The 14,737-nt window shown below is 40.2% G+C and overlaps 2 protein-coding genes across 2 annotated transcripts in view; one reads left to right on the forward strand and one right to left on the reverse strand.

Annotated features, from left to right (window-relative positions):
- Positions 1-14,737, reverse strand: part of nrxn3a (neurexin 3a) — a 245,946-nt gene that overhangs the window by 122,052 nt on the left and 109,157 nt on the right. The window contains 2 exon segments of the mRNA XM_031280323.2: positions 1,043-1,204; positions 7,442-7,743. Of these exon segments, the coding sequence (XP_031136183.1) occupies positions 1,043-1,204; positions 7,442-7,743 (464 nt within the window).
- LOC116036728 (uncharacterized protein C14orf93-like) overlaps positions 1-14,737 on the forward strand; it is a 260,214-nt gene that overhangs the window by 64,940 nt on the left and 180,537 nt on the right. The gene's annotated exons all lie outside the window — the stretch shown is intronic.

Here is a 14,737-nt window from a genome sequence, read left to right on the forward strand (position 1 = left end):
CCGAATATAAGACAACCCTGATCATAAGACAACTATTTTTCAAGACTACATTTTTAGAAAAATACATTTTGGAGAACAAATCTTGTTTTAAGAAAATGGTACAGGGAATCGCAAACCTGCCCAGCATGGCACAGAGCAGGAAGTAGGCCAGAGGGGGATTAAATGGCTACTGCACCATTTCCTCCTTCTCCTTGATGTTGTGTATTCTGTGTACTCTGTGTCTGTGTGTGTATGTGTGTGTTTGTGTACTCTGTGTCTGTGTGTGTGTGTGTGTGTGTGTGTGTGTGTGTGTGTGTGTGTGTGTGTGTGTGTGTGTGTGTGTCAAAGTGTGTGGCGTACCCCTGTGGGGCGCGAGTGACCGGGGGGGAAATGTGATGTGGAACTAATGTTTTGAGGTTGGAATGTTTTTCACAGCAGAACAGTAGTGTTAGTGTTGGGCAGGGAACATTCATATAATATATATAAAATAAACATACATTGTCTTCCTTCAAAGGACCTGAACCAAACCTGAGTCAGAACAGCAGCTATCCGTACATCTCATAACGTTACTGGTGTTTGTGCCGAAAATCTCCTCCATACCGAAAATCTCCCCCCCTTCGTGTTAGCTGTCTTCACAGTTAAATTTAGCCAACAAAACGTTTAGACATCAAAACAACTGATTAAGGTTACAAAAAAGTAAAGGGGGAGATTATTCCAGGCAGCTGGGATATCTTCTGCACAACATCGACCATCGGACTGACAGACTCTTAATGACATGTAGATTTATCATATGGTTGAATGCCACTGCTTTCATTAATCCCACTTTCAGACACTGCAGCAAACAAGCTCTGATAAGCCCCCTGTACACTACCTGCCCGGCACCAAACAGTACACAGGCAATGTTAAGTCACTAGCTGGTAAAGAATGTGGAACATCTAGCAGCTAAACAGCCAGATATATTTCTCAGAGACAGCATGGACAAATGAGCTGTTTAGCAAGTAATGTTCACGCCAGTGCCACATTTCACTCCAACAAACAGTAAACAATGAATCAGGTACCCTACCTCCTTGAGACAGCCCATGAAGTTGTTGCTGACTGGAGATCCAGGCAGGTCAGCGGTGCTGGGGCTGCCACCCACATAGAAGAAGTCATCAGAGCCCAACATGGTGTAGTCTTCCTGGGTGTAACCCGTAGTGGTCAGAATCCCATCCACGGATATTGTCACCTGACATTAAGGGATGAATAGTGAATGTAGAAATAAGACGTTTTACTTGGATTTCCAGGATAGAAGGTGGCCTAGTTTTCTCACTCACTCACTCACTCACTCACTCACTCACTCACTCAGGTCTGTGTGATTATTAATCTCAGACCTGGTGATGTGTTTACATGTGTTATGGATCAGAGAGAACAGATAGTAATTCTGACAGCCCATCATTTTCTTTATTTTTTATGTATGTCAGTAGATGCTAATTGTGGGAGTTGAAACTGTTGATAGGTATGAAGGGTTAGTAAAATGTCAACGGAAAGATGAAAACTGGGTGAATTTAGTTCCAGACACTGACACTAAGGCCTAGTCCACACGTACAAAGGGATTTTTTTCTTCCACACGCAAAAAGCCTTTTATATCACTGAAAACAGAGCTTTTGGAAAACTCCGGCCAGGGTGAAGATTTTTAGAAATGTTATGTTGATTTTGTAGTGTAGACAGGCGAAACGGAGATTGTGACTTGTAATGTCAGAGTGTGCGCCGTTATCTCCTTTTGACACGTCACAAATGAGGCGACATTTTTTGCAATGGAGGACGTGGCCAAAATAGTGCTGATGACAGGCTTGCTAGTAGGACTTCTTACATGTTTACACATAAATGTACAGTTACTCTTCCATTGTGTTGTGGAACGGCGGCATCAGAATGCACTACGAACGTCACTGCTATATAATCCAACACTGACACTACAAAGCCAACGTCTTTGTCTTCTCCGGGAACAGCATTTTTTCAGGCTTCTGATTAGCATCTTCTTCTTCTTTGCATGACAGGGGTTATATTGCTCCTGATTATGTATGCTCTTGACAGCGCTTCAATTGTGTTTTTGCATTCTCATATGGCATGACAATTTCACTTTATGAGGTTTTTAAACATTAATATGAGTTCCCCCAGCCTGCCTATGGTCCCCCAGTAGCTAGAAATGGTGATAGGTGTAAACCGGGCCCTGGGTATCCTGCTCTGCCTTTGAGAAAATGAAAGCTCGGATGGGCCGTCATAAGGGGCAAGGTTACCTCCCCTTTCTCTGCTTTGCCCGCCCAGAAAATTTGGCCCGCCCATGAGAAAGAGAGCGACATCATAGACAGTTAAAGAAATGGACAAAGTGACGCCGTTTGTTTTCAACAGAGACCACTGGAGTATATTAGAAGCACTTTTCCGGTGATGGCTGAGCGTTACTGCGCAGCCTCCAAATGAGCTTGACTACGTAAATGTGACGTGAGCAACCTGTCTGAAAGTTGTAAGTCTTCTGGTAGCTGTGCCAAGAGAAACCTCAATCATTCCGAATCTTGCAGAGACGGAGAGCGTAGGTATATGTAAGGAGATAACATAGGCACAGGCTAATTATTGCTAACTAAAATGCTAGTTAACATTAGTAATTAAACTTAAACAGCTACTGTAAGTCAAAACTGCCTGCGAGCTTCTCCTGTACTATACGGTAAATCCTCTACTATGCGACAGTAAGTCGCGTGGTTATGACACAATCGTTAGCCTATTTTTACAAAAACGTCTGCTACGGAGCCATAACATGAGATACAAAGTAATGGAGCCTTTTATACATTGTCAAGTTTCTTTAGAAATAAATAATGGACATACAAAGTCTTTAAATGCTTCAGATGTAAAGTTATTCGCTGTCAAAGTGGCGCCAAAATGAATGGCAGTCAATGGGATGCTAACAGCGGGTGATGGCTTGATAGCAACAAAATGTCTCCATAGGAGCTACGCTTTGCAGAGGCTGGCTTACCCCTTGTTGCAAACAAGCAAAGTGGCAGTTGGTCAAGGCCACACCCCCACCCTCTACCTTGCCCCCCCTCTCTCCACCTCAATAGCATTTAAAGCTACAGACACAGAAATGGCACATCCTAAGGAAAGCTCATTGTGGGACTGGCTCTAGTGGCTGTAATTCTGCACCAAGGCTGAATTTCGGGAAAGAGACTTCAGATACAGCATTAGGGGACCACTAAGGCCTATATAAAAGCATCCAAAAAGCAGCATGTCATAGGACTTTTAACACTGCTTGTGTGGGTGGGATTTTTCTGAGAATGGAGGGAAAAAAAACAACTTTTCAAAGTGACCCACGCGGGTCTTTTTGACCGTACATGTGGACTAGGCCTAACAAACATGCACTGATTTTCATCTTCATATAGTACTTATAATGCACAAATATGTGGTTTGCTTTTTTTAATCTCCTTTTGTGTTTTAAATATGTGAGGGAGGAAAGAAACTAATACATATAACATAAAAGTAACATGCAGGAGCTGAAAAAACAAATCAACGGAGGGGAGGGAGGATTTAGAATGACACCACACAAAATTCTATGCAAAGATGAAGGACACAGAATGAGTGAAAGTCGTACCAGCAGAGGTGGAAAGTAACTAAGTACATTCATTCAACTACTGTACTTTACTACAATATGCAGGTACTTGTACTGTACTTGAGTATTTCATGTTAAGCTTCTATATATTTCTTCACTACTACATGTATTTAACCAGTTACTCTACAAAAACATAATATGATTAATTTATAAGATATGAAACATTGTCATAGCTTAAACTACCCTAGTACTCTATGTAATTGCAATAAAGAGTACAAATTTGCCCAATCTAACCTCAACTTAAAAAATGTTTCTCACATATTGCAACAGTAATAATTAAAGCTCGCATTTAAGCAATAATTCTCATTTTTATTCCCAAATATACATATTTGGTGCTGGTAATTTTAAAAGTGCATGTACACAGAAAAAAGTACTTTGAGCCCTGGTAGAATAGGTAGTTATCCAGTGTTCTACTGCAATGTGGGTTGCCTCATATTTTCAGAGTGTGAATGAAAATGAGAGTCTGGTGTAAGGACGATTCAGTCCATTTCAGAACATACAATAGTGCGCAGGACACAATTGTCTGAGTTCCAGTGTGGATTTTGTCTTTGTCTTTAATATGAGTTTGGCAGTGTCCACAATATCATCACCAAAAACATTTAACAGGAAAATCTGAAATCTGGAAGCAGATTTAGTAAAACCCCAGAGAAACAAAAGTTGCGTGATTTAAAAAAAAAGGAAGAAAAAAGCAGAAAAGCAACACGAGTGGATGAACCAAGTGAATAATTACAGGAAAAGTGAAGCCAACAATGAAAGCTACAAAATCCATTCTTTTTTGGGGAATGGTATCTCGATGTACAGAAGTCCAAAAAGAGAAAGGGGAGAAGTACACAGCAAACCAAAAAATGACAATAAAAATTATATCTACCATAAGATGGAGTATGTTTACCATAGCGCGTCCCATGCTTTTTTGCTTTGCAGAAAGGTGGGGTAGGTAAGAAACGAATGTAGTGGGTTTGTTAATACATTGAAGTACTGTATATCAAATGAAAAACAAAAAAGTTGAATGAAAAGTTATGGAGTTACTACACACATTAGTAAACAATGGTTAATTTTATTCCTTCAGTCACTACTTACTTACAGACCTTGGTAGAGGTTAACAGGTGGAAACAGGTTTAACGGATGAGAAAAGAAATCAGGGCAAATTTGGCCTTTGTTTCAAAAGAGCATCCAAAGGTAAAGATGTGATGGCCATCTTACCGAGGTTCAAACATTTGTGGTGACTTTCTCAAAAGTGTGTCTGTTGTAGAGAACTCCCAGGCCGACCAAGGCATAAATATATTTCATGGATTCGTACCGGGTGAAATAAATGTAACTGTGTTTTGTCCACTACAATCTGAAAATGTTGGAAAGCTGCTCTTTTTGAAAAAGAGCTGGCCGCTACAGTGCAGCATTTTACTCACATATGAGTGAAAATCAGAGTATGTAAATGTCAACAAGTATTTGGGCACACGGGTGCAAGTGACTGTGTTCTGACACCTGGAATGGCAAAATACAGATTTTATTTTATTTGTTGTTTATTTGAATAGGGACAGATACAAAAAACATAGATTATTACATAAAGAACAATCCGATGCCTGTATCACAGTGTTTATAGCCATGGCTAATTCGCAACACCTGTCCCTAGAGGGGCTTTTAACAGTTAAAATAATAAAGGAGTCAATTTTTTACAGTGAATACAATAAAATGTCCAGAAACCAGTTAGCAGCAATAAAAATAAATGTAGTAAAAAAACACATTCACTCGAACTCACACAGATGCACACGTCACATACATACAGCTATACATTTCATATGGCATGATCACACTGCTGCTGCTGTATGAACCATGCTTTTGATGTGGTGGACATTTTAGTAAGAGTCTTTATATTTGTAGGAAGCCAGTTCCACAGATTGGCTCCTTTCACAGAAAAAACATTTTGGGCAAAAGATGTTTTACAAAATGGAACTTTACAGTCTCCACATGCAGCAGCTCTTGTGGATCTGGAGGATTCCAGCCTGTTCACAAATTTACAAAGTGGCTCAGGTGCAAGTCCAGTCAAACATTTGAAAAACAACTTTATGTATTTAAGATTAACAAAATTAACAAAGTTTAAGATTTTATGTTTATTTAAAATGTAACAGTGATGGAATCGAATGGGCTTTTTATCTAAAATGTTATGGCACGGTTATAAAGCCTCTCAATAGGCTTTAGGGTAGTTTGGCTAGCCTGGGACCAAACAGTGGTGCAGTACGTCAGGTGGGACAGGATCATAGTATTCAGAAAGACATGAGTACATTCAAATGTTAAACTGCTCCTGATCAACCTGAAACAGTTCATACTGACCTTCATTTTTCTTAAGATGTTTTTAATATGACTTTTAAAATTTAGCTGAGAATCTAAAATCACTCCTAAATATTTTTATTCTTCTACCTGATCGATAAGTTCACCATTCATTTTAATGTTAAGATCATTTATTATCCGCTTTCTTGTTATAGAAAAACACATAGATTTAGTTTTCCTCAGATTAAGTGTTAAACATGATTTGTTTAGCCAATCAAACACTTTCTCAAGACTTTTAGTCAATGTACTGCCGATAACAACAGGGCTTTTGCCGGACACATAACCACAGTGTCATCGGCATACATCTGAATGCCAACTTCAGGACATACTTCAGGCAGCTCATTCACATACAGGCTGAAGAGAACAGGCCCCAGTATGGTTCCCTGAGGGATTCTGGTCTTAATTTCACACGGGGCAGATTTTGCATAATCTATAACTACACATTGTTCTCGACCCTGTAAGTATGACTCGAACCATGATAATGCCTGATGTGATGTATTATAAGATGATAGTTTTGAGATAAGACGGCTATGATTTACGGTGTCGAATGCCCTCTTTAAGTCCAGGAATAATGCACCCACGATGTTTCCTTTATCAAGCGGCTGCACAATATTTTCCAATAATGCGCAGATGGCGGTTTCAGTGGAATGGTTCTGTCTGAAACCATACTGTTGAGGGTGTATATACTGATGTGTTTCTAAATATTGAGTTAGTTGTTCTGAAACAATTTTTTCTAGTATAGTATAGTATTGCCAATCCATTATACAATCTTTACACTGTTGATCTTTGAAGGAATGGGCTGAAGAGTCCAAAATGAAGGAACCTTAGTGGCAGTTAGCAAGCTAACTGACAATTAGCAAGACAGCAAGCTTAGCAGGCTGTTGTTGCTGGCTAACAGCATTGTACTGGCTAGCTAGCATGTTACAACTTAACTGCTATACTTTACCATCACAACACAGTCTCACTCTCACATCGCGTAAAATTCGGACACTTGGTCATGTGCGTTTGGCGTCTGTTATTCACGCTAAAAGTCCCCTTTAGCGTCAGGACTCTTGCGTCACTTTTGACACTCTGGGTTGGGGACGTACTGACTGACAAGTGGCACATGAACGGGACAGGTTTAGGAAAAGATTGTGGCTGGGGTTATAAAATGTATGTTTCTGTGACATGCGGAACAAGAATGGGACACAAACCCCAGTCTCCTTGGTGAAAGTCCTGTGTTGTTTGACCCGTCCACCCCCCCAACCAACCTCCTTATGCGGCATTTCGGTCTTTCATACTACTCGCTACTGTTGTTGCTCTTAATACTACGCCATCTTACAGTGCCGCGGTTGCGCTGTTGTTCTTCCCGGTGCATTCCATACATACACTGAAGGGGGCTTTTCGCGTCGTATCCGACACTGAGAGCCACTGCCCAAGCGTCCATATTTTTTTAGATGGGAGTGAGAACAGGTTGATCATCAATACCAAGCTTTAAGAAAGCTTTACACATCCACCTTTGTGCCTTACCTGCCGGAGGTTGCGGGTCACTTTGACATCATGCCACGAGTTGTCGTTGAACTTCCCATTGACTGGCTCCACAATGGCCTCAAAGGCTCCGGAGCCCAGGTTGATAACAAGGGAGACAGCGCCGTCCTTCAGTGCCAGGTTGACGTAGTCAGCTGACTTGCCGGTATGAAGGATAAGGCCGTTGCGCTGCCACGTCTTGAAGGAGAGGGTAATCTCGTCGCTGCTGCTCTGGATGGGGTTCTGGGAAAGATCGTAGCAGAAGTACTCCGAGCCACGGAAAGTGGCCACATTCTCTTCCCTCGCTGTGGTGAGAAGAAAAAAAGAGGAAAGGTGTTGGGAACAGAATATTTTTAGTCATCAGACATCATGACAGATTCAAATTAGGCCCAAGACCTACTATATGTATTATATGTTTATTTATTGAACAGTACAGTAATAAATGCATAGCTGTTTGGATTTCAATATTTTCCTCAGCATTATGGCTTCAAATAAATGCAGAAAAAGAGTTCTTCTTGAATGGTTTTGGTGAAGGTCCAGGTTAAGACTTAAATGCTGTTGAGTCTTTGAGGACAAGTCCAAGTCAAGTCACAAGTCTTTATAAAACAATTGCAAGTCAATAGCCTAAGTCTTTTAGGTCTGTGAAAGTTTCATTATTAAAACAACATGGCATTTAAACATGTTTCTATTTTTTTACATAATCATTTAATTCAACAGTCCTAATAATTATAAGATCAAGTTGTGTGGCAATTTTTATCGTTCCTGATTTTTCCAGTTCAAAAATTACTTGGTGGACATTAAAAGAGAAAAAACAGGTTTGTGAGTTTAAATAAGACCACTTATTATTAAAAATAAACATGAATCAAGTAATAATCACCATACTATTTAGGGCATTTCTGACTGACAAATAAACAGCCACACTGTCCACAAAAGAGCCTTCAGAAATATTTAACACGTGACAGAGAGGAATGCAGGCAATGGGAGAAGTAAAAGGAGCCGCAGATACAGTAGCTATCATCTTACAACATCAAAGGCCTAATCTTGTGAGAGAAATTGCCATTTTTCTGTCAAAAAGCCAGCTTGTGACACAGTGGTGATGCTTGTGATGAGACAGAGAGAAGCAAAGATGGGAGGGACGCCACAGAGAAAAGCCAGGATAGGGTGCACTGACTGTATTTGTGATCCTATTAAAAGAAATACAGGAAAGAAACAGGGATGTGCTGAAATGGGCCCAGCAGAGCTGAGGGATAACACAGAAAAATGGTCCAGTCAGGAGTGGTTATCTGTGAGATCATCTTCAATTAACTCACTGTGGTTTAAGCAAAAATACTAGATTGTGGGCTCAGTCACAACACAGCAATCGATCAGCCACCAAGACACTACAATGTGCTTCCATGTGCTCTGCAACAAGCCCCATGCCCACCCTCCACCCCACGCTGAACAAGACTACATTGAAACCTAGTATGTGGCTGGATCGTGTATGGTCAATCAGCTGAATTGTGGCCATTGTAGCATATTACATTACATGGTTAAGCTACGTTCAAGTCAGATAATTGAGGACTGCTTTCATCTAATAAATTCAACAATATAATAATGCTATTTTCAAAAATGTGTTGTATCTGGATTTCTAATATAAAGTGTTATTGTCCTATTTCATTCACATATTCATATATTATTTCTGCAAGACCCAGTAAGAGTCAACCTCATGCATTCACCTTGCCCTGTTTTTTCTTGTTGTTACTCACATTACAAATGAGGAAACATACCTCTTTAAAAGTATGACATAGGTCAAAGTTAAAGACTAGTGGTCTAATTCTAAAACTGAGGTCATTTGCCCTTAGCTCATCAGCTGTATATAAATGTATCTCAGAAACCAGAGCTCACCCAAACTCTCTTGGGAGAGCTTCCGCATTCCTTTTAACAACACCCCTAAAATCTTATTCACTGATGGTACGACAATTTGACATTTCAGTTGGTCTTCCTCCCAAAACACCTCCAATGATAGGACAATGATCAATTATTAATTAACAGGAATGATTTTTTTACAAAGCGCTCTTCCAGACCTTTTCAAATCAGCTGTTTAATACATTATAAACTGGGAAATACACTTAGTGAATAAGCTGTGTCCACATTGGCTGCGCAGGTGGGGGGTTGTTGGGGGAGTACCAGGTGTATGGTCAGATGTACTATTACGTACAGTACTATACGTACTGCAGCTATTGTGCTTTTTTTTCAAGAGAGGATAATTATGTCCTTGTTGAACCTAATTAAGAAAAATAGCCTCTGGGTAGGTGTTTCCTTTGGCATTAGTTGAGTAACAACTGAGAGTGGGTGTTGCGAAGTGACACTTTGTCAACTTCAGTGGTGCAGTACTGGCTAGAGAAGGACATACAGTAACTGCATAGCCAGTGTTGGGGAGTAACAGAATACATGTACCAGCGTTACGTATTCAGAATACAAATTATGAGTAACTGTATTCCGTTACAGTTACAATTTAAATAGTTGGTATTTAGAATACAGTTACATTGTTGAAATCAATGGATTATATGACGATACTAATCTGTTTCACGAGTTTATTCACTCTCTGAATAAATTAAGGCAACTCCATGCATTTCCCATGAGCTATTTGCGTGATCACTGATAGAGCTAGCGATGGAGCCGGAACCGGCACTAAAGAAAGAACAGGGAGAACGAAATATAACTGTGCAGTGTAACCTCTGCTTGCCAGCAACCAACCTCCTTTCAGCGTCCAAATTACTCCACCTCCAACCTGAAGAAGTATCTTAAAGTAAGTTATTTTTTTTAATTAGCCAGGGGTAGTCGTCTGCTGTAGTTTTACTGGTCACCTTGCTATTTTATAGTTGACGTGCGACTTTACATTCTCCTACTTGCTGATTTACTAGCCCCAGAGCCGTTGAAAGACTGACTAGCCCCGTTTGACATGCTAGCTAATGTTAGCTAAAATTAGCTCGTGGTAGCTTAGATTTTTGTAGTATGCAGTTCGGGACTACAAATACAACAATCTATCTGCTTGTTCAGGTACACATTCAGCCAGTTGCAACAGAAGAACACACCAGAATAGACCTGTTTAGTAAGCTGTATGTGATGGCTGCATTCCCACACTTATAATATGCAATTCATGTGGAAGTAATCCAAGTATTCAGAATACGTTACTCAGATTGAGTAACGTAACGGAATACGTTACAAATTACATTTGTGGGCATGTATTCTGTATTCTGTAAGGGAATACGTTTTGAAAGTATCCTTCCCAACACGTTATCAACAGGGCTTTAAATTGACACCAACTCGCCAAATGCGAGTAAAAGTGAACTTTGGCGGGCAACATTGTAAAGTTACTAGCCAATTTGGCTGCATGAAGAAGCAAATAACGCTGCGTCTGTTTGAATTGTCCGGCTACAGACAAGGGCGGACTGACCATCTGGCCGGTGGGCCGACGTGCTTTTTGGGCTGACCACCAACACTTTTTTTTTTTAAATTACATTTTGTTTTGTCCGGCCCATGAGCCGGCCCATAAAAGTGGTAGGACTAGATCAGCAGCCCACTGGTTTCTCAATTGACACTGGGCTGGCCCAAAACACTTAAGTCAAAAATATCACATAGGCTAGGTTTTTCCATACACCCCCTACTTTCACAATGAAATGGACTAGTCCGTAACGGTGCGCGGCACGAAAGATAAACACACAGTCAGTGACAGGAGAACTGGGAAGTACATAAACAGATAGGAAGCAAGACGAGTCTAAACACGAAAATGAAACAAAGGTGCAGAGAAGGTGCGTGAGAAAAGAAACCGGCCCTTCAGGCAAACGCTGCCAAATGTGTCAAATTGGCAGACATGTTTTCGGCAGTAGCAGGACCTTCATCAGCTCCCGTGGCTGATGATAGTGGTGGTGGTGTCGGCGGCAGTGGCATGCAGAGTGAGGAGGAGACTCAGGAGGAAAGGGACAGAGATGAGGCAGTGAGGGTAGAACCTGCGGTAAGCAGAACTCCCCTTAAAACACTTTGCCCCTTGATAAAACTGAGCCAAAAACAAGTGGTGGACAAACTGTTGATGATACCACTACAACAATAAAAGAAGTAGGAATGCTATACTGTATGATTGCATTAGTTTGGCTAAGTGCGCGGGTATCTTATTATTATTAGGCTATATTAGCCTACCTTTCATTCATCAAAGTAGCCTTCATCTTAATAATAAGCAAAACACCACCTTAAGGTTCATCAAACCTTAAGCTTGTGCATTTGTGTCCTTAAAGTAGCCTAGATAAACATTGCATATCATGCAAACTTTCTTAACGAGAATTGTAGCTTTTCTATCTGCATTGGCAGACAAAAGGAGTAAACCGTTTTATTGTATCAATAAATGGCACTTTTTTGAAGTATTTAATTTGTCAACTCTCACTGATTCTTGCTTACTCATTACATGGCGTTAGTAGTTTTAAGGAGTAGGAGTTGGTATACATATTCAGGGGAGCGCAAGGACGGGTGGTATTTGTGATCTTATGTGGTGGGCCGGTCTGGGCCAAAATGCTAGGGCCGATTTTTGGTCCCAGTCCACCCCTGGCTACATAAATTATGCAACAAGTCGATTGGTCTGTTTTCCGAATAGATATTTTGGCGTTTTTGTGTATGTCTGGCTCGGAAACATAATCTTTATTTGGCAATAGTGCTTGTAGTAGGCCTACTAACCCTACATTTCCCATGAACACTATGTCGTGACGTGTTATACAACGGTTGGCTACGTGTCTAGCTTGTGAGGTATCGACTACGAGCTACGCTTAAACAGAGAAGACGAACGTAACGGCGCGAAACAAACCAGAGGAGCTGAAATTAAAAGTTAGTAAGGAAAAAACAAACAAACATGTGGCTAGTAGAAAATCTGATTGGTTGGTAACTTTAAAAACCTACTAGCCATGTTGGCTGAAGATCAAAACAGTTAAATTAAAGCCCTGGTTATCAACCATTCATAAAAAACTGTCTATCTCTTTACATCATTTAACATTTACAGACACCTTGCTGTAAAGTACTACATTCATAAAGTAGTTAAGTGTTTGTCCTACATTACAGAAAAGATAATTTTTAGCTAGAAGAGTTGGGTTTTGATAGCATCAAATCTAAATCCAAAATTAAATTTGCGAATCAGAATCTTTTCAAATTTTTAATCAAATCTAATTAGGTTTAGCTTTTGCAGGTAACTAAATTTACCAACTCAAAGATTCAATCTAGACCTTTAACCCCTTGGCAACAAGACAGAATGTTTACGCTGGCGAAAAATGCTACTTACATTTTGTCTAAAGAGATGTGTTAGCATCAGAGTTTAGGTATTTTGACAACTGGAAACCAAAATGGAACCAGTTATCTGACCCACCCCTACTAGCTAATTAATTAATTTTTTTTAGTTTCAGATGTGGCTAAATGACCACCTACTCTACATAAGTAGTCATGTGTCCTAAGCACTCAGAGTAACATGCAGAGTGCATAAATCACAGGGTAAGCTACTGTTGTTTGGCCCCTGGAAGGTTCAAACCAGTAAGCAGTCTGTTAATATCAGTTTGGCTGTTAAAATTGAAGTAATAAATATAACAGCACCACCATTGTCAGACAGGCGAAATAATCCAAACCTACTGAACAAGATATGGTGTGGCAGCATGAAAAAAAATAATTGTCTTCCCAAAGTAACATTTTCCAGTTTCCGCTCATCTACATTTTGGGCTAGCAAAGTCAAACTGCATCTTGTCTCCAGCATGGCCCCCCTAAGATGAGAGAACATTCCTGCCTCTCTCTTCATCTACAACCCACTGCAAGGAAAAACACTGCTTAATCTGTGTGCCAGTGGAACCATGCTAGTTAATCCATTAGGGAGTTTACCTGCAGGGCTGGTATAAGAAGAACACTGTACTGCTTCAGATGGCAACACACATGCAAAAGAAAAGCTGAGGAAAATAAATCAATATTGGCAGGTTTCAAATGATTTTGTTATGCTGTATAAACACCCGGATCCAAACATACAATATATGACTATAATACTTATGTTTTATATGATAGTGGTGATATACAGAAACGCCAGATTACAGCCACCCAAAGAGATAGTCATAGCCGTTTTGCTGAAATATGGAATGGTAATGAATTGAGAATGAATAGAAATTCTTTATGACTGAAATGAGAATGATGTGAGGAGACTGTTATCAGCCCATAATGGTTTTAATGGCATCCATACGCCATTCCATTTGGAGCCTGTATTTGATGAATGAGCTTGGATAAGTCCTGCAAGTGGTCATACATAAAAATGTCACAAGGAGAAGTGGCATCAGGAAAAGTTATGGCCACAGTAAATCTCTCTTATATTTGTAAGGTAAGGGGACGCTGTATGTTCCAGGTGGCAAAGATCGGAATTTGTGCCTTTTCCTCCAACTTTTCAGCAAAATCTGCTATTAAATATGGCATAGTATATTCTCTGTAAAACTGAGCTTCTGGTTTGGTTAATCAGTTTCCAGAACATTCCCAGAGGGTCTTTACACAGTGTTCTGTCAGTGCAACACGTCCTCATACCTGAACAACAGAATAGGTTGATTGTTAATGACTCCCACAACAACGGTGATCATTTTAAACACATGACCGTAACACTGTTCAATTTTACCTAATGTTTGCAGTTTTAAAAACGTAGTTACATCGTGAAATGGAAATGGAACTTAGTGTTTCCCATGCATAGGTTCTACTTCCAGATAGATGAAATCCAAATTACATTTCTTTTCCAATCAACAATGTATTTTTATAGTGCACACAAACCAGCGGCCTCCAGAACCTCCCCCTCGTGAAGTTGCGCGCCATAGAAGCATGTTGCTTGTGGTTTCCCGTGGGATTTACTTTACTGATAAACCGTAGAAACACCGCGGCCACACCGCTGTGAAAGCACCACAAACTTCATTTATTAGAGTGTGGTTATTCACCCTAACCGCGCAGTGTGTTCCACTTGAGCTGATGTATATTTGGAGTTAACTGGAGCTTACCAGAGCTAACCACTAACCGGAGCTAATCGTTGCTAACAGAGCCTTCAGTTCTCGTTCTCTCCGTGCCCATACCCATCAACTGTAACGGTATTTATGCACTCAAGCCCCTATACAGTGCTGCTCATGAGTATAGGAACCCCTGCTAAAGTTAAAAGGCTAAAAAAATCATCTTTTGGAAATTGATCTTTTTTCTTGTTTCTTTCTTTTGTTCGTTTTTCTTTCTCTCTCTCAAGGTGAGGAGTACTAATCAAAAGATATGCCATGTCTGGACATGGTA

This window comes from Sander lucioperca, chromosome 18, assembly GCF_008315115.2.
Source record: "Sander lucioperca isolate FBNREF2018 chromosome 18, SLUC_FBN_1.2, whole genome shotgun sequence".
Taxonomy (NCBI): domain Eukaryota; kingdom Metazoa; phylum Chordata; class Actinopteri; order Perciformes; family Percidae; genus Sander; species Sander lucioperca.